At 48.3% G+C, this 22,967-nt stretch overlaps 1 protein-coding gene across 1 annotated transcript; it reads right to left on the bottom strand.

Annotated features, from left to right (window-relative positions):
• Positions 1–2,830: 2,830 nt before the first annotated feature.
• On the bottom strand, positions 2,831–22,228 carry MYO1A (myosin IA). The gene is made up of 27 exons (XM_016224421.2): positions 21,961–22,228; positions 21,742–21,857; positions 21,403–21,497; positions 21,093–21,197; positions 20,830–20,876; positions 20,636–20,699; positions 20,336–20,434; positions 18,328–18,431; positions 18,054–18,201; positions 17,454–17,572; positions 17,288–17,374; positions 15,914–15,979; positions 15,653–15,757; positions 13,521–13,583; positions 13,140–13,340; positions 12,743–12,969; positions 12,185–12,385; positions 11,913–12,009; positions 11,286–11,435; positions 11,119–11,187; positions 10,610–10,684; positions 7,181–7,315; positions 4,518–4,624; positions 3,996–4,128; positions 3,728–3,880; positions 3,429–3,556; positions 2,831–3,130 (listed from the first exon to the last, which is right to left on the bottom strand). Exons 1-27 carry the CDS (start codon positions 22,072–22,074, stop codon positions 3,007–3,009), a joined length of 3,132 nt encoding a protein of 1,043 aa, XP_016079907.2. The 5' UTR covers positions 22,075–22,228; the 3' UTR covers positions 2,831–3,006.
• Positions 22,229–22,967: the final 739 nt, after the last annotated feature.

Genomic DNA, 22,967 nt, shown 5'->3' with positions numbered 1-22,967 from the left:
AATCAGTCCTGCATTCTCAGCCTGTGGACTGGTCCGAGATGGTAACCCTCCAGGTGTGCAATGGTCTAGATAATGGCTATCAGGTGGTCTGGACATGCGGACATTCTTTCCCAAGCTCCTCAGAGGGCCGTCTATAGTAATTTTTTATATCTCCAAGCACTGATGCACCACTGAAAAGTTTAAGTTCTCAGGCTAGTTAAAATAAAATCAATTCCTCATGTTTTAGCACATTCTGACTTAAGTAATTTCGTTAGCCTGGCTATGGTGACTCCATTTTGTTTCTTCATTCTTTCCGCAGATGGCTGGGGCAGGCCAGGCTTCATTTTGCTCACAAATCATATGCAAATAACATGTAAAGTGAGTGGTGCTGCTATAGAGCACCTAGGTATTTTTTCCTTTGAATACCTACTCTTTATTTGAGCCACATCTCAGATGCTGTCACTGGCCTAGAGGGCAGGGTCCTGAGCAGATCCTCCCTCTGCAGTTCTCTGCTTTGCTGCTGGGGAGGGTTGAGGGTGAGGCCAGGAAAAGGAGTGTATGGTTGAGCTGAGATGAGACACGTTAGTTGGCTGTTCCCAGGGGGTAGAGGTGGAGGCCAGCTCAGCACATGCTTGTGCACACAAATGACCTGCATATGTCTACCACGTGCACAACCTGGGTGCAACATCCCGGAGGGGTGCTTCAGGGTGGGGAGGAGGGGCCAAAGCCATAAGTGACACTGGCTGGAGATACCAGTAAAGAATGGAAGAATGGCAGCTTCCACATCCTGCCAGGTCCTGCAGCCAGGAGACAGCTGGAAGACAGCCCACAGAGCAAGGAACACAGAGAGCCCATCACAGCCTGGGAGGAAATGGCGGAGCCAGAAGGGCTGAGCTAGAGCTGGTGTGAGCTGTGAGATGCTGGAATGGTTCCTTGTGGGGGTCAAGGGACTCCAGGATAGTTAGTGCCCCTCAGAGGATGAAACAACCTAGACTGAGAAAGCTGGACTGGCTGAGTGGGGTAGGTTCAGGGCAGCAGAACTCCAGCTTCTCCCATCATGATGGTGCCAATTCAAGCCCTATAACATGGTGGGGAAACTGAGCCCCTATAGGCTTCAGAAGAGGAAAACACACTCCTGGGCTCCAAAAATAAAGAAAGGCAGAGACAGAAAAGAGGAAAGGGAGAGAGAGATGGAGAGTAAAGGAGAGGATCCCCTACCCTTCCTCAAACTACCGTCCATCCATATGATAGGGAAAGACAGGAGGGAGGGCAGGGACCCTGCCCCCTGCCCACTCCCTACTCCCACCATCTCCAGCCCAGAGAGCTGACAGTGCCTTTAGCCCTGGGAAAGGAAAAGAAGGGTAGAGAGCAGCAGCTGCATATTCTCCTAAAATTGCCTCTGAAAATGACCAGACACTTCACTGGAAAAGTGACAATTTGAGCCCTGGGAGCAGGAGATGAGGTGGAGAGGAGGGGAGGTCAGGCTCTGGTCACCACCCCCTCTCAGTCAGAGGGGATCTCCTCGGTCTGATTCTGAGAAGTCAAGGATGGAAGGAGCCGGTGGGGTGGCAGAAGACCGGCCAGAGCCTGAGGTACCCCCGTTCAGGACACAGCCCCCCACAGCAACTCCAGCCCCTTACCCTAGGTCCTGTCTCAGCTCAGTGCAGGTTGTGTCAGAGCTTGTGCTCAGACAGCAGGATTAATCTGCAGGCAAGAAGAGAAGTTAATCAGGTCTTCCGCAGCATCATTACCTGGGGCCGTGAGCAGCCTGCAGATGGATGGGAGAGGGGTGGAGGGAGACCCCAGCCTCAAGGCGCAGTGAGCTCAGGGGTGGAGCAGGGAAGAGGCAGGAAAGGTAGAGACTGTGAAAGGAAGGGGAGACATCCAGAGACAAGAAACACAGACAGCCGTTTGCATACTCACAGAGCACAGATCTAAATTTTATAGCAAATATAGGAGCTGTTTCTTCCCTAAAGGTAGACATTGGGGTGGGAGAGGCTGAGACTAGACAGTCTATGAGGAAATACACAGTGTGTGTGGGGGGGAGTATTTAAAGCACTGTACAAAAGATTAGATATTAATATTAGTCAGAGCCCACAGAAACGGGGACAATGAGATGGTATGAGACAGTTAGAAACCGAGACAAAAATAAGGACGATGACACAGGGAAAATAAATGAAGACAAGAGGAGCGGGGTCAGTCATAAGGATGGGAGAATCCGGGTGGGGGAGCCTCCCTGTCAAATGCCACCAGCTGCAGGCCCCAGCTGCAGATAGTGATTAGCAAGACAACTGTTGGCAGCAGCCTGGTATTTCTGGTCTTTGGAAAGGAAGGGGGTGCCAGGGTGGGGCAGGTATGATGAGCCCAGTGCTGAGCTTGGGGATGGAGGGGGTGCTGGAGCTCCTGGGTCCCTGCATTCCCCAGCTCACCTCAGCTTACATGAGCCCTTCATCCTTGGGCCTCTTTTCAGGCTGAATCTCCAAAGGTTCCCAGTTTTCGCCAAAACAGGGATCCTCACTTCTTCCCTCCAGGGACATACTTAATGAATCAGTCCATTGGCCACCTGCGACCTCAGTCCCATCCCTGACTGCCCTGCCCCTGCCCCAGGCTCTCCAACCCCCCCACCCCAGAGCTCAGCCGGTCAAGGACCCAGAGACAATTTCCCTTCTTTTCCATTCTTATTATCTGCGTTAGTGGGCTCCAAGGAGCCTGAGGGCGGGGAAAGGGAGTGGGGAGGGGGAGGGGGTCTAAGTACAAGCTGGTGAGAAGATGGGAACAGTGACTCACCCACACTGACCAAACCTCGGGAAGTCACTTGTTTTATTAGTGGGCAGAGGCTGAGGGTGGGAGGGTTTGGAGAAAGGACTGGGATGGTTTGGGAAAAGAAAGTTCCTCTTCAAGGGTTCTTCAGTCTTCAAGCACCACCCCACGATCACAGGGATGGAGATGAGATCCTCCCACAAGGGTGGGTGGGGCTGGTGCTGGTCTAAGAAATTGGCATTTCCACATTAGGCCCCCACCTCCTCACTATACAGTCACTTCCAGGCTATGACTCCCCTTCTTTTTGCAGCTCAGCTTGCCATTCCCATCACCCCGAGGCCCCTGGATGACCTTGACAGCCACATTGTTCTCCTTGAACCTCACTGAGAACCTGGAGGGGGAACAGACAAAAAGGCAAAGCTAGTGCCCTCATCCCCTACACCCATATTTTCATGATGGTTTCCCCTCCCCTTCTTGAGGCAAATACATCCCCCACTCCCTCCACCCCCCACCCTGGTAGGAAGACTCAAGACTCCAGAGAATTTGGGTGGAGAGACTAAGAAGATCCTCCAAGCCCTACCCTGACCCAGTATGCTTCACTCTCTGACTGCACAAGTTCTCTGGGTCACAATGACCAACAGCTCCATCATCTGCCCCAATTGTCCCTCAGCCCCAGCTCATGGCCTTACTGCTCAGAAATGGTGATTGGAAGCTTCTTCTGTGTGGTATCCAGCACAGCTCGGTACATTTTGGTCAGCAGTTCAACCACATGCTCACTGACCAACAGGAAGTCCCCCTTGGAACCCACTGATGATATCTTAGGAAGGGAGAAAAAAAAAGCAGGGAAGGGATTCATTTTCTTTTCCTCAGGAGCAGCCTGAGAGACATCAAAGGCCCAGAGTAAGAGGTTTGGTCCCCATCACCTACAGGCCTGTGATGCCCACTACCTTCTCCAGTGGGAAGCCCTGCCCCCAACCAGCTCTGATACCTCACTCAGATGCAAGCAAAACAGCCCATCCTTGAAGCTGGTGACCGACACCCCGGCCACACTTTCCAGCCCAATGACCGTTTTGGCCTGGGACTTCTTGGCATCTGTGAGAATCACATGCCTCTTGGTCAGGAGCAGAATTCGAGAGGAAGTCTAGGGACAGAACAGGAAAGGGTAATGAAAGATGGGATCAACCCTCACCCTTCCAGCTACCATCCTAGGCTCTGGATCAGGCTGTGGGGGAGGCGTTCAGGATGCTGGCCTTCACCTTGCCATTACCACGATTGACCTTCCTCACAGTCTCTGCCATCAGAACAGGCCCTTCCTCCCTGCTCGTCAGCTTTTGCAGTTTGGGGTTCCCTTGCAGCCCAATGTAGTCACCGCGGAATGGAATGGGAACACTGAGGACACACAAGAAGTATGCAGTGCAGACAAAGTCCGTACCACTGACCCCGAAGCCCTGCACCTCCCCCCACTGAGTCCCCATCTTAGTCCTCCAGTGCCCTGTCCCAGCCCTCCACCACACTCTCTATCTCGGTTCTCGCAGCATGGTCCAGGACCAATATCAGTATCCCCGGGGGTTAAACCTGTTGGAAAGGTAAATTCTTGAGACCCACCCCAGACCTGCTGAATCAGAAAATCTGAGGGGGTAGGAATGCAGCCATCTGGGTTTTATCAAGCTTGCGGTGATTCTGATGCACACTAAAGTTTGAGACCCACTGCTCCATACCACCTGGGGAATATTCTCTTTGCTCTCGATGAAATTGTGCAGGGTCTGAGAGGCTCTCACCTCTGGGGGTATGCAGCCTTCTTGCCCTTGAACAGTTCGCTGGCACAGAGCTTCTCCCTCAGGATCTCTATCTGCTTTGGGGACAGCTGATCCCGGAATTTCTTGCACTGTGAGTGGGTTGGAGCAGAAGCTATGATCATGGAGGAAGAGGGCAGGGCTGGGAAGGGAAGTAGAGAGAACACTGAGATGTGGAAGGCGAGGGGCTGAAGAAGAGAGACAGAGGGAAAAGGACAGGTACTTCAGAGAGGGCAGGGGCTGGAGAGGCATCGGGGGAGGATGGGCACTGAGCGATGCTGGGGGAGGGGGTGGAAACAATCAAATACAAGTCCAATGAGGGCAGTATGCCCAGCACACAGCAGAAGGCCTAGTCCCAGACAGCTGAATAAGTATTTCCTGAAGAGAAGAATACTGTGCTAAGTGAAATAACTCAGACACAAAAAGGACAGATATTGTATGATTCCACTTATATGAGGTACCTAAAGTACAGTTATGCGCCACATAACAACATTTCAGTCAACAACGTACTGCGTGTACCATGGAACTGAAAAATTCCTATCACCTTGTGACACTGTAGCCGTGGTAATGTTGTAGCACATGCATTACTCATGTGTTTGTGGTGATGCTGGTATGAACAAGCCTACTGCACTGACAGTCATATAAAAGGGTAGCACATACAACTATGTACATAATGCTTGATAATGGTAATAAATGACCATGTAACTGGTTTATGTATTTACTATACTATAATTTTAATCACTATTTTACAGAGCATTCAGCTTATATTTTAAAAAACTTTGCTATACAGTATGTCACGTTACACCAGCAGCAGCCTCATATATCTCGTGTTTATCACACCTCTTGATTGCATCATTTTCTCACGTGCTTGACTTCATCTCCTGTTTTTTGTACAGTAATGCGCTGTACGGCCTTGTAGGCTGGAAGCAAGAGGCTGTACCATCCGGCCTTGGTGAGCAGCAGTATATACCATGCAGGTTTGCGTGGAGTGCACTCTGATGTTCGCACCACACAGTCGCCTAACGATGCACTTCTCAAACATAGCTGCTTCGTTAAGCATTGTATGACTCTAGTCAAAGTCCTAGAGACAGAAAGTAGGCGGTGGGAGGGGGGAACGGGGAGTTATTGCTACCTGGGTACAGAGGTTCAGTTTGGAAAGATGAAAAAGGTATGGAGATGGGTGGTGGTGATGATTGCACAACAATGTGAATGTGCTCAAATGCCACCAAAAGGTATACTTCAAAATTATTAAAACGGTGTGTTTTCTTATGTATGTTTTACTACAATTTATTTTTATTTTTTTTAATATTTTTTATTGATTTTAGAGAGAGAAGAAGGAAGAAGTAGAGAGAGAGAAAGAGAAAAAAAACATTGATGTGAGAGAGAAACATCGATTGGCTGCCTCCCTCATGAGCCCTGACCAGGGATAGAGCTGGAAACCTGGGTGCCATGTCGTCTGACAAGGTCCGGATGTGGAGAGGAAGCTTCAAGGAAGGCGTCTTCTGGGAAGACGACATGGCATATGGGTGGGAATAACTGGATTAATGGGAATAGTTCTCCTCCTCCTCGGAGGGGGATTTGGGGCCATAAGATTACTGACTAACCTGGGAATGGTAAACGATGTTCTCACTTCTGAAGAAATCCCGATTTCCCCAAGTCCAGCCACTACCACATGTGCCAGGTGTTTTAATAAATTGTTATTAGAAGTAGCTAGGAAAACTCCCCCTGACGCCCCCAGTAAGGAATTTATGGAAGATTAGGGAAAGCTGAGCTCATACAGGCAGCCTATACTCAAGTACCCCCGCCTGTGATTGCAAAATTAGTGTTTCCAACGATGATGGTATGAGAATAGTTAATGTAAATGGAGTACATGTTCCCTACAGTAGTTTGACTTTCATGGAACAATTGGCAAGGCAAGGTCCCCCTTGGTGTTTACGTTCTAAGGAACAAAAGAAAAACATTCTTAAGCAGTTAATCAATAGCCAGGGCAAAAGGTACTCTTTTCTTAGAAGAAAATGGCAAAAAGAATATAATAGCTTATGAATAGGTCCGTAGTTAAAATATAACCACAAGAAAGGTCAGTAGGAACTCCAGGTAGATATTATATAAGATATCTGTCTCACAAGCCAATATATTGCTGCTGCAGACAAAGCCACGTCTATCACTTTATAGGTCACTGATTTTTCCTGTCCTATGTCCTAAGAAATAAAAGTCAAGATTGTTCCATTCCAATGAAATCGAAACTTGTATTGTTTAACCTATGAATATTTCTTGCTTGCTAACCGAAAAAATGTAATCGTAGCCAAAAAAGAAAGTATAAAAGATTGTGTAAAATATCAATAAAGTGGAACAGTGTCACACCACCTCCAAGTCGTGTAGTCTACTGTCTCCCAGGGCTGACGCCTTGCCCACCTTTGGAACCCCTGACTCCTGCCGTGGCTGGACCGCGGCACCTGGGCATGTGCCCAGACAGGGAATCAAACCAGCAACCCTTCGGTGCATGGAAAGACGCTCAACCAACTGAGCCACACCGGCCAGGACTACCACAATTTTTTTTTAAAGAGAAAAAGAGTAGAAGAGGGAGGAAGAAGAGGAAAATCAGAAGGAGGAGATAAAAAAGACAACTGAGAGGAGTGGGTCCTACTCACCTTCCATTGGTGGAAGAGCTGCTGCAGCTCCCGATTAGCTGTGTTGAAGTACTTGTAAGGGGCAGCTGGCCAGTTTTTGTCCAAGATATTGGTAGAAGGCAAATTGTTCTTTAGCCCCAGTAGGAATTTCTGTGCCTAGGTTGGAAGCAGGGGAATTGAGAGTGCAATGATGAGAAGGCAGACCCCCCCACACAGGCAAACTCACACCCAGATCCTGCCACTTAAACAGAGGAAGGCCACCTAGAGTGAGAAACAATGAATGGAGATGAGAAGACTGGAGCTGAGGACACCGAAGGGTGTCATCTCCTGGATCTCTTTCAGCATGACTTGTAGCCCTGAGGCTGGGCAAAAGAGCATGATGGGAGTTTGAAGGGAGAAAAGGATTAGTTCCAAGCAGAGACCTGCTACCCAGGGAAGTGAGGTGAGAGGAACCAATATGAAAACTGGCCTCAATATTTGGCTCCTGTAGGTTCCTATTCTCTCAGCTCAGTTGCCTATCGCTGGCTGCTGCTGTCTGCGCTAGTTAGTGGAAAGGTACCAAACCTCCCCTCCTCTCTGATCAGTCAAGCCCAACATCTCAGCCAGGCATTCAAAGTCTTTTTTTACTTAGAGCCCCACCTCGTCCTAGGATCCCCTGGATTACCCTGGCACACCAACCAGACAGAACTCCTCATCACGCCCTTTGCCCAGCCCATGCACTACCACGTTGTGCCTCAGCTCATGCCGCTCTCAGTTCAACACTGCCAGCCCAGATTCACCCATCCTTTCAGATGCCATTCAAAGCCTCCCAACTCCCTGGCTCAGAGGGGCCTCTCCTTTCTTTGGAGCCCCTAGCATTTGTCTATACTTCTGTTTATATACTACCGTTACTTGCAAGGAAATCTCTCTCTCTAGACAGTGAGTCTTTGGGAGTTAGTCCCCCAGGTCTTGAGTGTTTTCACCATTCAACATGTATTGAGTGCCTGCTCTGTGCCTGGCACTGTTCTAGGTATAAGGACACAGCAGTGAACAGAGTGAGCAAAGTCTTTATTCTCACTGAGGTTACATTCTACTGGGGGTGGGGAGAGAGGCCTCCCACAAGCAAATAAATATATATAATGCAATGCCAGTTCATTATATATACTTTGATGCAAAAAGCAGGCCCTAGACAGGAATGAGTAGTAGTATATTCCAGAAACAGAAAGAAAGCCAGTGTGACTGAACTAAATTGAGTAAGAGGAGAGAAGATCAGAGAGACAGTTGGTCAAGGACAGATCCTGAAGGGCCTTGTTGGCTGTGGTAAGGACACAGGCTCATCCAGCAGCAATGCATACTCAAATTTCTCCTAATGTCCTTTATAAACTTCTAAAAATGTTCTTTTCATCTATGTTTTTATTTTTCTTGTTCAGGATCCAGTCAAGTTTCACCCATAGCATCTGACTGTCTGGTTTCCCCCAATCTAGAACCAGGACTTGTGAGCCTCTATATTTCAGGGAGCACTCAGCACCCTTTTCATTTATGGGAAAGAATTATTGAAGATACAGAAAATGACTTGATCTTGAGCACTTCAAATTTTTGGGATTTTAATGAAAACTTTTTTCTAAGACATTAGGTTTAAAAAATTAAAATAGAAAAAAAGCACAACACACACAGTATATTGGTCTAGGACTATCCAAGCTCTTTGCATCTCCCACTACAAAGACCTAGCAGACTTGGTCTCATCACCCTGGAGTCTCTGGTCCTTGGTCTGGTTTGATTTAACTCAATAAATATTCCTAAGCATCTCCCACAATCCCCCATGTTCCAATTGATGTGGAGCCTCTGAGGGTTTTCTTTTCATTTTTTATTTTTTTAGGTTAAGAAAGTTCTGCCTTTCCCTATGCAGCCCTCCTATCCCCAGGTCCATCCAGGGCCGTGTATGCCTGGGTTGCCCAGGCCTCTATTGGGAGGTGGGTAGGCAGTTTTAGGCAGTGGTTAAAACTCTGGAGCCAAAAAGTTTGTATCCTAGCTCTACCATTTACCCACTGTGGGACTCCTAGCAAGTTATTCAGCCTCTCTGGGCCTTAGTTTTTACCTACAAAATGGCCTACCTCTTAGGGTTGTTGATAGCATTAGAGTTAATGCATGTAAAGGGCTTAGTGCATAGTTAAGTGTTCAAGAAATAGTAGGTATTAGTACTAGTATTAATATCAGTTATAATCAAGGCAATCGCAAAATACAGACTAGTCAGAAACACTGGGGGAATCGGTCCCAGTGGTTCCCTGAGTGCACTCTTCTGTACTCACTGATGCCGGGACTGTACTCAGTGAAGGTGGGACTTAGTGAAATCCTGATTGAAACCCAACAGCTCCTGAGGTGACATTCAGCAGATATCTGATAATATACAGGTGGAAAAAGAGGTGGAAGAAGAAAAAAGAAATAAATAAAAAATAAAAGAACAAAAAGAAAGAAAAGGTGGAAGAGGGCAAGTCACAAGATAAGAGCAAAACCAGTTTTCAGGTCTCAGGAATGCAGCTATGCTGTAAGAGAGCAGGGAACCAGAGAAGGCAGACACCGTGGAGCCAGCTAAGGAGAAACCTGGCCACTGAGGAGGCCTAGGAAAATGGAGCTTTCCCAAGGAGGGGGGAGAAGGGAACATGAATGATCAGGGAGGCAATGGAAAAGCCTAGAGCCCCCATTCCTCCCTCTCCGACAATAAAGAAGAGCTCCAATGAATGTGTCTTGTGTCTGAATGATTACAGTTAGTAACAGTCCTAATAATTGTCAAAAATCAAACCAGTGAAGGGCAGCTCCAATTTTCCGCAATCCTCTAAGACTCTGTTCTTTCTCCTACCCTCTGGCCTTTCCCCAAGTTCACTGGAGGTGCTGCTCCCTCCCTATCTGGTTTCCCTCTGACACTTCTCAGAAGCACCATCACTATCTATCTATCACCCTTCTCTGTCTGTTTTCCTCATGCTGGAAACTGCCATAATCTGAATGTCCAGGCCTGGTCCCGGCTTCTTCCTGCCCACTCTGACCTGAGTCCTCCAGAATTAAGATTCTTCCTGATACTTAATTTCAGATTTGCCTGCTATAGTTTCAGAAGAGACAGGAGGAAAATATAATTCCTATCCACTTTCACCCTGGAATGGACATTGGAAGGTTGGATTCACTAACCCTATGTGTCCTCACTCTGGTCTTCAATGAGGCTCAGCTATTCAATTGTTAACCATCCAGCCCCAGTCTCTTCTTGGGTGTGCTGGGACCCCTTCCTACCACAGGGTTGCCTACAGTGTCCACTCAACCCCAAATGTGCTCTGATTCTGTCCTTGGGCTCCAAGACATGCAGATCAAGGAAGCTCTTTGGGGGAAAGCTTTGAGTCACCTCTTCTCAAACCCCACATCTTTCTCTTTCAAACCTGTCCTTCCATCCTCAAACCCCCACTCCCACCCTCAACACCCACCACTTACTAGGCTCTTGTAGATGAAACCTGCCACGGTGAGCGCAGCCCCTGACCGGAAGTATTTTCGATAATTCTTGCGGGCCTGGCAGAGACATACAAGGAAGGAGCCAAAGTAAAGATAGTTAGACCCAGAAAACAAAAGAAAAACCTAGAAGAGATTCTACTCTTTTGCAACCACACAAAGAACAGAGTAAGATAAAGAGCTGAGACTAGCTGGAGAGAGTCAAGTCAGACAAGTTGGCTATGAGGACACTCAAAGCCGAAGGCAGAGCCCCTTATATAAACTAATCTTCCCAGCACGCAGCCATACTCCCAGACATACATGGAACAGACCCAGAAACCCCCGGACACAGACATGCGATTGCACAGAGGTATGTCCAAGATTGAAGCAGGACTTGCTTTCTGCTACTTCCCCCCAGCAGCTGGGACAATCCAGAAGGAATCATGTGTGGAAGGAACCACGTGTGTGTAGAGAACCACACATGGGGAGGAAACCCATCTCCCCTTTTCCATTACCTTCCATCCTCTCACAAAAGCCTGGATCAACAATACTGATGCCTTCATCTTTCCATAGCGTTTCTTTTGCTGTAGAAAACAATAGGCCTGTTAGAAAAAGTCCACCTCCTGAACCACCTCTCCCACTTTCCACTCTCCTATTAGAGTGAGGGGATGGGACATGATACCATGTTGCCCCGAAACCAAGAGGAAATGAGGATCTGACTCTTGCGCATCTGCTGGTAGTGGGTACGGCAGCGCCAGCCTCGGTATATCTTCTGTATGAGTGTGGCCAGCTGATGGATTTTAAGGCGCCTCTGCTCTTCCAGGTAGAAAAGCTGTGGAGAGGTGAAAGGGTAGAACAGAGAAGCTGTCCTAGGGGAGCAGTGCTTTCTCTTCCTGTACCCCACAGCATCAGAGTCTTCCCAGCCAGTGTTTTATTTGATCATTCCTTTGTCTTAGTTCATTCATTTATTTATTAATTCATTTAACAAGCTTCTACTGAACTCTAACTCTGTAGCATGTACTATGCAAGGATTTGGAAACTCCAACATGAGTGGCACATCACCCAGGCCCGCAAGGAGTCCTATTCAAGCGGAAGCACTTAGAGCGGGCCATGCAGCACACCTGACTCCCAGGGCTCTCACACAGGGTAGGAACCCAAGGATTCAGTCCCTGCAGAGAGGAGACCTCCTCGCCCACTATCCATTCCAGGTTATACATGCTCCCTTCCCCACCCAGCCTCTCATTCAGATGAGCTCTCCAACTCTTTCACCTTCCACCTCCACCAAGTAAAAGTACACGCTCCAACTCACAGTCTTGGGGCTTTTAATGAAGATCTTTGTCTTCCCAAAGGTCGCCTCCTCTGAGGTGCAGGTGGTCAGCTCCCCCATGATCTTCTCGACCCCTTCCCTACAAGAGCAAAGGGGAAAGCTGCCAGAAGGCAACGCAGGGAGGCTCCTCTCCACCTTTCCCCTAATCCCTTTCACCCTGGGAGGAGTTCAGAGCTTGAACAAGAAGACCTCAGAGTCTCTTCCCCCACAGATGTTCCCTGCACTGCCCTTCCTCATGCCCCACTGTGTCTTACCGGTCTCCCCCATTCCAGTGAGGCCAAGTGCTCCGGCTCAGCAATCGGTACCTTTCCAGAAAGGACCTGTAGGCCTGGCGGAAGGCATAGCCAGCCCGTCGCACCCGCACATTCTCCAGCAGCCCCAGGTACCGAGCCTGGGTTGCCACCAGCTCCCAGGAGAACTGACCTCGCTGTTGATGCTCGTTGGGCTTTATACACCTAGTGGGAGGCAGGGCAAGGTGCAGGCTTCAGGAACATCACCTTTGCCAGTGTGACCCATCCTGGTCTCTACACCCCAATTCTGCACACATTCCCCTTAAGTGAAAAATTTCAGAGGAAGTGGACACACTGGCCTTTCCAGTTTTATTCGCTATAGTATGGCCCCTGCCCGAATCTGATGCTCTCCCCGCTACAGGACTCTCGGTGACTCATCTGGTTCTGTTTTCCATGAGGAAAGGGCCTCTGATATCCTTATTCCAGAGACCCCCCCCACCCCACAGACATATTCTACAGTGCATGAACCATGCACATGCTATCACGCACGGAGCATGTTCCCCTGTGTGCCCAGTATGTCACCTGATGTAGTTGGGGTTCTTGGAATATAGGTTCTTCATGAGTATGGCCACAGAACTCTTAAACTGGGCCCCAGCAGTCGGGGGGCGTTTGAGAGATGCCTGCTTCGGATCACCCTCAGGGAACAAGGAGTGAAGGAGGGGGTGCTTGGCCTTCCACATGGCCTGGGACAGGTCCCGGAACAGTAGATCGTTATTCTTATCAATGAAGCTGTTCACGTTATATGTCACCTGTAGAAGAACAACTATTGGTCTGGATAGCCCATGACCTTGTCCCAGCACTTGGCCCTCCCAGTCTCATTGTGAAGTATTCCAAGTCCTCATCTCCCCCCAATTCCTTTCCCATTGCCTTCAGCGTGTGCTCAGGCCCTAGTCTTGACCCTACAGCCCGTCCATATCACCTTGCCCGCATAGTGGCAGATGCGGAAGCAGCTGAGACCCATGGTGTGGTCATACCGGCGCTGGGCGTTCTGGGTGACTTTGCTCTCATAGTGACTATGCTTGGAGAAGAGCTGGTTCAGCTTCGCTAGGAAGGTGGAATCGCTGACCACCCCAGGCCGCAGGCACTCCTCATCCAGCATTGCCAGGATACCTTGCTGATTCTGGCCAGGGGAACAATATCAGCCCAACCTAGACCTGGTCCTCCAAGATGTCCACATCCTCTGCCCACTCATCCTTTGCCCTTTTTACCATCCTTACCAAGTGGGGTGAGGGGAGGGGGATGAGAAGACAGGGGAAGGATATTCAGGGGAGGTCCAGAAGATAAAAGAAGGGTAACTCACATGCTCGATGAGGTTACAGATAATACCATTATCAAAGTAGTCCACCTTTTTCCACGGTATGCCCTGGCAAAGGGAGACGTAAAAAATTACAGGGAGCAGGTCCAAGACAAGTCTCCAAAGACCGCCACCAGACCCAGGCTCCCTTTCACCCATTCCACAAAGAACCAGCAGAAAGCCCTATAGTTCAGAGGGGTCTTGGTGTGGTTTCTATTTACATCCCCATTCCTCCAAGGTTGATGGAGAATTTGTGGTGTGGGCAGAGAGGCACATGGGAAGACACAGAGCAGCAGTGAGGGGGAGTCAATGTAGAGAGCCCTGTAGGTGCTGTGGGGTAGAAAGGGAAGTGTAAGCTCCTGGGTGAAGATTGGGTGAAGAATTCTTCCCCACTCTGGGGGCGCGGAAGGATCCTTGAGTATATGGAAGAGCAAAGGGCCACACCACTCTGGCAACAAACTACAGAACAAAAGCACATACGTAAGTTTATCATCAAATAACAAAGCTAATTTGATACATCTTCAAAGGCCTACACCAGTGATTCTCAGTCTTCAGTGTGCATCGCAGCTACCTGAACAGGTTATTAAAGCACAGATTTCTGCTCCTGTTCTCCAAGTTTCTGATTCAACAGGTCTGGGACAGGGCCTGGGAATGTGGATTCTAACATGTTCACAGGGGATGCTAATCCAGGACCACAGCTAGACCACTGATCCACATGATACTTTGGGACTATATACTTTTGTTTTTTTTTTAAAGCAAGTATAGTACAGAAAACCCAAAGACAATCTTTCTCTGCTTTAGGGATTTGCTGGGCATCAGGCCTGCAGACAGGATAGCTCCTGATCACATCCAAGGGCCAGAGGTTGCAATTTAGGCCATTCCCAGGTATGACTGGGGAACACAAGCCTCTCTCTCCCTCCTCCCTCACAGGTCTTCAGGGAATGCAGAGTGGAATTAAGTTGCCCTCCTACTTCATTCCAAAAATGCCTTCCTTGACTGATTAAATGAATTATGACATTATTATAATCCTATGTAGCTGTAAAAAAGCATATTTATATACTGATACAGAAAGATCTCTTGTTGACTTATGAAAGCAAGGTGTAGAAGAGAGTATATTCATTGCTACATGAATAAATGTTGTGGGAAAATATATTTATAGACTTATTTGATTACACATCAAAGACCCCTGGAAAGAGGACCACTTCAGGTGCCTAAAGATGGGAAGGAGGTCGAGGAAGGTGGGGATGTGTAGGAGAGAGGCCTTTTTTATACAGCTTTTTAAGCTTTTTGAATTTTGAAGCATGGGAGTGTATTATCTATTTAATCATTTAAAATTTTTAAATAAGCCCTGGTAGCTCAGTAGGTTACAGCATCATCCCCATACACCAAGGTTGCAGGTTTGATCCCCAGTCAGGGCACATACCAGAATCAACCAGTGAAAGCATAAATAAGTGAAACAACCAAATCTCTCTCTCTCTTTTCCCCTCTCCCTTCCTCTCTCTAAAAATAAATAAATAAAATTTTAAAATAAAAACATACAAAATACTTTAAAAAACTTCTCCATACATTGTTACCACAGTGCCTCAAGTTCTGCCATAATAGACTCCTGAGAGCTCACAGGGAGCATCCCTGGGGGGATTTTGATGAGTGAGACTCAGCCATTCACACTTTGGAGGGAATTAGCTCAATCAGAGAGCTGTTCTAACACTTCGCCACAGAGAACAGGGGTTTTCGCTGAACAGGGTAAGGAGTGTGGAAATTCTGAGCCATGGGGCACTTCCGGTGAGAAAGTCTAGGATCAGGGTGCCACAAGAGGGAAAGGCAACATCAGCCAGGGCTGGAGGAGACACAGGATTCTGAGGAGTGAGAGAAAAGCACAGGAAGGGATGTGGTAGAGTGCGAAGCCCAGGAGAAACGTCCCTTCTAAATCTGGCTCACAGAATGCCATAGGCCAAGCACAGCTGTCACTTCACTCTTGTCATGTCTCCCCTACCACACACACCATTCTATCAATCCGCCCCCTTCCTTGCCTGGCCTGGAGTGGGAGGGTGAGGAACTGTGATCAAGGATGAAGAAAGATCTGGCATGTGCCTAGAAGTCATTTAATTGAGGGAAAGTGGGGAGAAGGCTTAGTTTACCTCTCTCTTATATTCCTCCTGCTCCTCTTTCAGTGTTAGCTCTATGAACACCTGCTGTAGCTTCTCATTGCAGTAGTTGATCACAAATTGCTCAAAGCTATTATCCTAATGGAAAGTAAACAGGTTAAAGAGAAAGACCAGCTCAGCCCAAGATGCTTCCTTCCTTTCGGCCCTACCTCCCCTCTCTCACATTCCGGGTAGAGCCCATCCCTCCTTAACCCTAGGGAAGCAGGATACTGCAGTTGGGCAAAGTTGTCTTACCTCCAGTATTTCAAAGCCATAGATATCCAGGACCCCCATTACCACCTTCTTCTCCCCAGTGCCCACCTGAAGAGGAGGAACAGATAAATATGAGGACAGGCCCTTCTGCAGTGGATGTGATGGAGCTGATTGGAGCAAGGGGCAAACAGAACTCGGGTGAGCCTGACCAAGCTGGAAAGTAACTGTGATTTTACTCTCCTTCCTCTTCTATAGGCTACAGGACCAGCAAAGGGGGGGAAGGAGGTAAAGGAAGATGCAAATAAGGTCCAGGGTGGCGCTCCCATGGTACAAGGTAGAAAGACACTGAAATCCTCTCAGGAAAATAACCATCTCTTAATTTGTTGAGCATTTTACCAAAAATTCTATGTTCTTACTTCATTAATCATATCATAACCCAAGGTATGATTATTCCCATTTTGCAAATGAAAAAATCAAATTTCAAAATGGCTAAGCATTTACCAATCCTAGATTCAAATCCCATTTTACCCCACTGCCCTGCAGTAATAGTTTCTAAATTGATGGTATTTTCATGTACATAATTTTTAAATAATAGCTCTATTTTGATCTAATTCACATTTGATTAAATTTACACTTTAAAGGTATACAATTCAGTGGGTTTTTAAAGTATATTCAGAAGGTGTACAACTGTCAACACTCCCTAATTCCAGAACATTTTCATCATCCCCACAAAAGCAAGCTTATACCTGTTCCTATTAGCAGTCGCTGCCACTCCCCTCTCCCTCCCACCCCCAGCCCCTGGTAACATCCCATGCCGATTCTGAACATTTCAAATAAATGGAGTCATTCAAAATGTGGCCTTTTGTGTCTGGCTTCCTTCACTCAACATGTTTGCAAGGTTCATCCATGTTTATTTTATTCCTTTTTATGGCCAAGTTAATATCCCATTGTATGAATATACCACATTTTATTTAGCCACTCAGCAGTTGATGGACATCTGGGTTGTTTCCACTTTTTGGCTATTAAGAATAATGCCTCTCTGAACATTCATGTATATCTGTTTTCAATTTGCTTGGATATATACCTAGGAATGAAATTGTTGGTTATATGGTAGCCATGTACATAATTTTATCTGACTCTCATTAAACCTGAGAAGCAGGTAGGTATTAATGTCCCATTTTCTAAATCAGGAAACTGAGGCTCAGGATCTTTGTAAAATTGAAAGTCCTCACAGCTGGTAGGTAGCCTATCCAGATAGTCAAACCAAAAAACTGATGTTTCCACAACCACACACTGTTAGAAGAAACTAGACTACTCCTCATTGCCCTTACTCTGTTCATCTCAGAACCCAAAGTATGGGGCTGACTACCAGAGCAAGAGAAGTGAGGCAGGCAGGGGAGGAGGGCGATCTCTCACCTTGATACTCTCATTGATTCGGTTCACTATCCAGTTGAAGAGACGGCTATAGATGTTCTTAGCCAGAGCATCCCGAGCATACTGAGCCTACGGGGCAGGGTCGAGCTGGTTAGTGTGGCAGCCACAGAAAAGACTCAGAATCAGCCCCTTCCGTAGGGTCCCTCACCTGAATGACATTCAGTGCAGTGACCACCTTTTCTTTAGCAGTTTCCATGGTCCTTGAACACAAAGCTCTCTCTAGTTCTTTTGCATTCAAACCCACCATTTTCTCAATCTCCTGAACACCTGGGGTGATGAGAAAATACAACATGGCCTGGGAAAGGGCTTTCTCCCAGGGAAGGGAGGAAGGGTTGGTAAGTGAAATTGCTAGGAGACCGGTGTCCCTGGCCCTTGCTGGCGAAGTCCTTGCAGCCAGTTCAGAATATGGCCATGAAGAAGGTCTGGGGGCTGGGGGGAGGAAAGGGAGATCTGGAAACTTTTCATGCATTATCCACATTAATATGAGAATCTCCTAAAATAGGTGTAATTGTCTCCATTTTGCGAAAATCAGCTGAGACTCAGGAAGGTCTTAGAACTGACATCTATCAAGCTTCAAAACCTCATTCCAATATGCCTTACTGGGAGTTCTCAATGAGTGTGTTTGGGGAAGAACTCAGGAGCGGGCTGAGTGGGACTAAATCAGAGTGAAGTTAATTAGGCTAGAGATGGTGAAAGGACAACAGGAGATTCAGGAAGCTGGGTGGGGACTTCAGCAGAGGGTGCAGACCTCTCCCATCACGGATGCCACTTGCTGGTGTTCCATTGGCCTGGAACTCATCTGACAGCTCCACATTCCCCAGCTTCAGCACCAACGCCGTCACCTCTAGCACCCATCGGATTTCCTCCTCCGAGAACCCAATCACAGTCATTGCACTCTTAGGGAGAAAGCAGATATCAGAAGCTGAACTGTGGTGCCAGTCCAATGCCTCCCTTCTCAAAGCCAGAGTCCAGGCTCAGGGGATAGCCTCAGAGCCCAAGCCTACCCCACCCTGGGCACCCACCTGCACAGCCTTGAAGTTGGAGGCGTCATCCATGCCATCCACTCTGGATACTTCCCGGCTCAGATAGGCATAGCCACTTATATCCCGCTCGAGCTTCAGGGCCTCTGAAAGGGCCAGTGTGAGGGAAGAGAATTAGTACACGGGCTCTCTAGAGCCCTCCAGCCTTGACCCTCACAGCCCTAGCCCTAGGTTGTTTGCTCATTTATTCAAAGAAGCTATTTTTCAGTTTCTTCCCTTGCCTCCTTTGTTTTGGGATCATTAATTCCTATAATAGACTAAATTTTTAAGTGGTATTCAGGGTTTAGGTATTTGTAATTATTGGGGTTTTCTCCTAACTTTTATGAAAGAAAAGCTTCATTTTACTCTTCTCCCCACTGTCAGGGTTCTGAACAATAAAAGCAAACAAACTCTCCACACTCTCTGGCCTCTGTGGCTCTGGCAGGATGAAGGTAAGGAAAAAAGGGTGAGCACATATCTCCCACCCTCCCCAGCCCTAACCTCTCACCCTTGCTGGTGCATCCATTATTTGTTCTTATTTGTTCACTAAGCACTGAGAGTGGCAGGTACTATGTTCCCCAACCCCGATCCCTCTTCTGGAAGGTTTTCTCTGGTGTTAAGAGGCTGAGTCCAATGGCTCTCTTGTGCTCCCCTGTGGCGAATCTCTATCCCGGCCCCTATTATGCACGGGGTTTTGTTTTTTCTCTCTCTCACAAATGAACAACTTGTGTGTGGGACTGTGTTTGTCACCTCATATTCTCCAAACCTGGCTGGCATGCAGGAACTTTTTTCTGTTTAATAAATGAATCAAGGGAATGGTCAAAGCTATTTAACTGAGATGGGAAGGAGTGGGTTAACCGTGGCGCTTTAGAGATATCAATTATCTATTATTCAAATGATCTGAGATTCAGTGATATCTCTCAAACTAGAATTTAATGGCAGCTTCTCCCAAGACACAATTTTGAAACCAAAGCTTGCTAAAAAGGAACATCTGAACAGAGAATGAGTCAGAAAGGCCCTGGGATAATGACACTAGGGAGGCCCCGCCTGGACTCAATTTAAACCAATGAGTGACAGAATCAGCCAGAACAAAACACTAGTGCCTATGATTCAGACAAATTTAACACAACCAAGACTATTAAGCCAGGAGGGAGGATGAGACCTGTGGGGGCACCTGAACCATAGAGATCTCCCAGAGGGAGAAAGAAAATAGGCACAAGTCCAGCATAGACTAATCAGTAACCAAAGGGACAGGTTCTCAGGGGCCAGATACCCACAGTGCTCACAGCTAGCAGGGGAACTGGGAGGCAAACTCTGGCAGGGCCTTCAGTCTCACCAGACCCTGTGGTGATGCCCTCCCAGAGCCACCTCAGGCCAGTACAGCATTCAAGCTGGGATGGGCTCTTCCCTAGGACAAGGCAGCATGCCCCATGCCTTCTGCTCCTATGGCCATCTGCACAGGCCTACTGGAGTGTATTGCAGTGTATCTGTTCACACATCTGCCATCCCTAGGAGACTGTAAGTTCTTCAGGGACAAGATTCATGTCTTACTCAACACTATATCCCTAGAGGTTAGCACAGTGTTCGATCACAGTAAGTGTTCAAGAGACGTTTGATGAATGAATGAAACCTACGCAGAACTATCTAAGAAGAGGAAATCAAGGACAGGATCCTGGGTGAGGTAGATGTAGACCCAGAACCACCTCAACTAAAGCTCAGCGAAAGTTCTTGAACACTTGCAACATCCTGCTTAATTTCCTAAACTATCAATAACATCCCTTTAGTTGAAGATAGGAAAGGATGGTAGATGGAAATGAGTGTTCCATTTTTTTAAGCTAGCATGGGAAAAAGGAACTCAGGCAGGACAGAGGGATACAAGCAGTAAAGAGGCAAGAGAGCTTATTCCTAGCAATAGAACCCCAGAAAAAGAAGAGAACACAGGTCACAGGATTTGTTCCCAACAGTGGTGGTTGAGATCAGATGAGGAATGCAGGGAGGGGCAGGTGCATACTTAGCAGCTGCGCATCTGCTCCAGCCAGTAGCTGATAGAAGATGTGGAAGTTCCTTTCTCCTTTGAGCTGCTTCACCACCCGGGATTTCTCAAGCAGATCTGGCAGAGAATTAGAAAATAATGTCTTGAGGGTCTGGGAGATGCCTCGGCTTCCTTCTAATTCTGCCCTCATCCCTGATGTTCCTAGTGGTTGGGAAGTCTGGTAGTTTAATATTCCTCCTACCTACAGTAGCAGATTAGCAGAAAGGGACACTGTGGGGCAGGTGGAAGAAGGCGGTAAGTGGAATGGGAGACACGTACAGTTTGTGATGACGCCACCGAGGGGGGATCCCTTGAAGTCAAACTCAATATCCATGTATTTCCCCTTCAGAGAAAGAGAGAGAGACTTTGCTTGCTCCTCTTGGCACCAGCCTGTCCAGGAAGGGTCTGTGACACATTCCTCCCTCTCAAGCCCCCACACCCTCTCCTCCCAGACCGGGGAGATGTTCACTCACAAAGCGAGAGGAGTTGTTGTTACGAATGGTCTTGGCATTGCCAAAAGCTGCAGAGATGAGGAGAGGGGCAGTGAGGTGGCTGAGGGGAGAAGAGGGACTGTAGAGAAGGGAAAGGAGGGAGCCTTCCAGCCATTGGACCAATCTCAGATTTTTCAGGCTGAATGAGAACAGTGGTTGTGGAACAATGGGGAAGAGGGTCTAGGGCTAAATGAATCTGGGGTGACAGGGTGGGGGGCACAGAGGGCAGGGCCTGGCATTCTCACCCTCCAGCACTGGGTTTGACTGAAGCAGCTGCTCCTTCACAGAGTCCACCTGCTCCCCTTGCCCACAGACAGCTGCCACATAAGACATCACCAGCTTACTGGCCTCTGTGCAAGAGAAACCCTCATGTGGATCCCCACACCACCCTCCTTAACTTCCCTCATTCCAGCACTTTAGACCCTTGAGTCAGAAAAACCAAGAGGGATATTTGGGGGGGGGGGGGGAGGGGCGGGACTAGGCCTGGCTTGGAAAGAGACAGCGAGTAGTTCCAGTGGTGAGTCCCCAGCTTCACCACCCCCCCAGGTGCCTCACCAGTCTTCCCGGCTCCACTCTCGCCTGTGATGAGGATGCACTGGTCCCGGTCCCGGAACCTCAGGGACTGGTACGCCACGTTTGCCAACGCATAGCTTGGGGGAAGAAAGCGGGCAATGGCTAATGTGGGGCCAGTCCAAAACACCATCTTTCTCTTGATCCCCAGCCTCCAAAGTCATTCACCCTCTAATTCTGAGGCAAGTGACAGGCCTAGGAAGGGGCCTATAGAAGACCAGGGGAGGAAAGGGCAGCTAGAGAACCTCCTTCGGGAGAAAGGATAGAGGAAATTAGGAACATCAGCAGGAACATCTGTCACCTTCCCTTGGTCCCTCTACTCACATATGGGGCTTCAGCTCATAGAAGGTACAGTCCTGGTATTTGGCAATGACCTCTGGGCCGTAGATAGGGAGCTGTTGGTAGGGATTCACGGAAACCAACACACTCCCAATGTAGGTCTGGAGCCAGGGAAGAAGGTGAAGGAAATGAGGGGGTTGAGGGAGTGGGAGCCTGTGAACTCTCTAGCCACACACCCAGTCAGGGACACCCATATGCACTCACATAAACCTCTTTGTTCTCATAGCGCAGCTGGAGGTTCTTGAGCAAAGACGCTTCCTCCAGGGGTTCCAGGAGCACAAGGTCCTCCACCCCTACGGAACCTTCCAGGAGGGTCATGTCCAGAGGGGCTACTGATCCTGGGAGTAAGGGGGGTGGTTTGTTAATGTCTGCTCAGCTTGTGAAACCAGTGTTTTGAGAGGAATAAAGCAGAAGGGCCTAAGAGAGCCTTCTTCCCCCCAAGTCGCGGCCCTAGAGAGACTCCCCGACTTAGGAAAGGCCTCTGGACTAGCCCATGATAACTGTGGGTGGCCTCATAAAACTAGGCAGGAGGTGGGGGAATCCTCTGCTCCCCAGGTCAGGGTTGGTGGGGACAGGGCAGGTATGGGACGGGACCACAGATAGCAGGGTAAGAAAGGCACCACAGACAGCAGCTGGGGAAGCACAATTGTACTCGAAAGAGAGAGGGTTGGGGAGGACAAGATAAGCAAAGCTTTGTGCCACAGCCAGGCATCACAAGTTCTCTCCCTCCTGCACTAAGGCCCTGGCCAGGGTCTAGACTCCCTGACCATTGTCCCCAGTTCTCCTTCTCAACTCCTTACCTCCCACAGCCCTGATTTCAGTCACCCAACCCACCCAAGCCCATTTCAAAGGTTCTTCCAAAGGTCTCTCCTCTCCTCTCATTGCTACAGTGAGATTCATTTTTTAAATAGAGACAAGACAAGGTTATGAGTTTGAGGACAGCGGCAGGAGTTCCTCCATAAAAGATTGGAATGCCCCCCAAAAATCAAGGTGAGCTTTGTTTCCCCAAAGCTCAGGACCTGTGCATATGTGTACACTTCTGTCCCTATTTTTCTATTTCCAGCTTTTATAAAAATTCCTATAACCTGGCCTAGACTTTGCCCCTGAGGGACACACCCAGATTTTTAGTAGCAGATGGAAATGAGCAAGGAGGAGCAGAGTTGGAGAAACAGGGAGCCTTGGCCCCATGTAGTAGGCACATAGCAGGTGCT

This window comes from Miniopterus natalensis, chromosome 2, assembly GCF_054644295.1.
Source record: "Miniopterus natalensis isolate mMinNat1 chromosome 2, mMinNat1.hap1, whole genome shotgun sequence".
Lineage (NCBI taxonomy): Eukaryota > Metazoa > Chordata > Mammalia > Chiroptera > Miniopteridae > Miniopterus > Miniopterus natalensis.
This window is presented reverse-complemented; position numbering and strand designations above follow the sequence as displayed.

Bases quoted from the DNA above. Each gene is read 5' to 3' on its own strand.
- MYO1A (XM_016224421.2), bottom strand. From the start codon at position 22,074: ATGACCCTCCTGGAAGGTTCCGTAGGGGTGGAGGACCTTGTGCTCCTG. The intron at 4,625-7,180 runs GTGAGTAGGACC...ACCCACTCACAG, and splicing joins AGCTCTTCCACCAATGGAAG to TGCAAGAAATTCCGGGATCA. The intron at 4,129-4,517 runs GTGAGAGCCTCT...GTGTGTCCTCAG, and splicing joins AAGGCTGCATACCCCCAGAG to TGTTCCCATTCCATTCCGCG.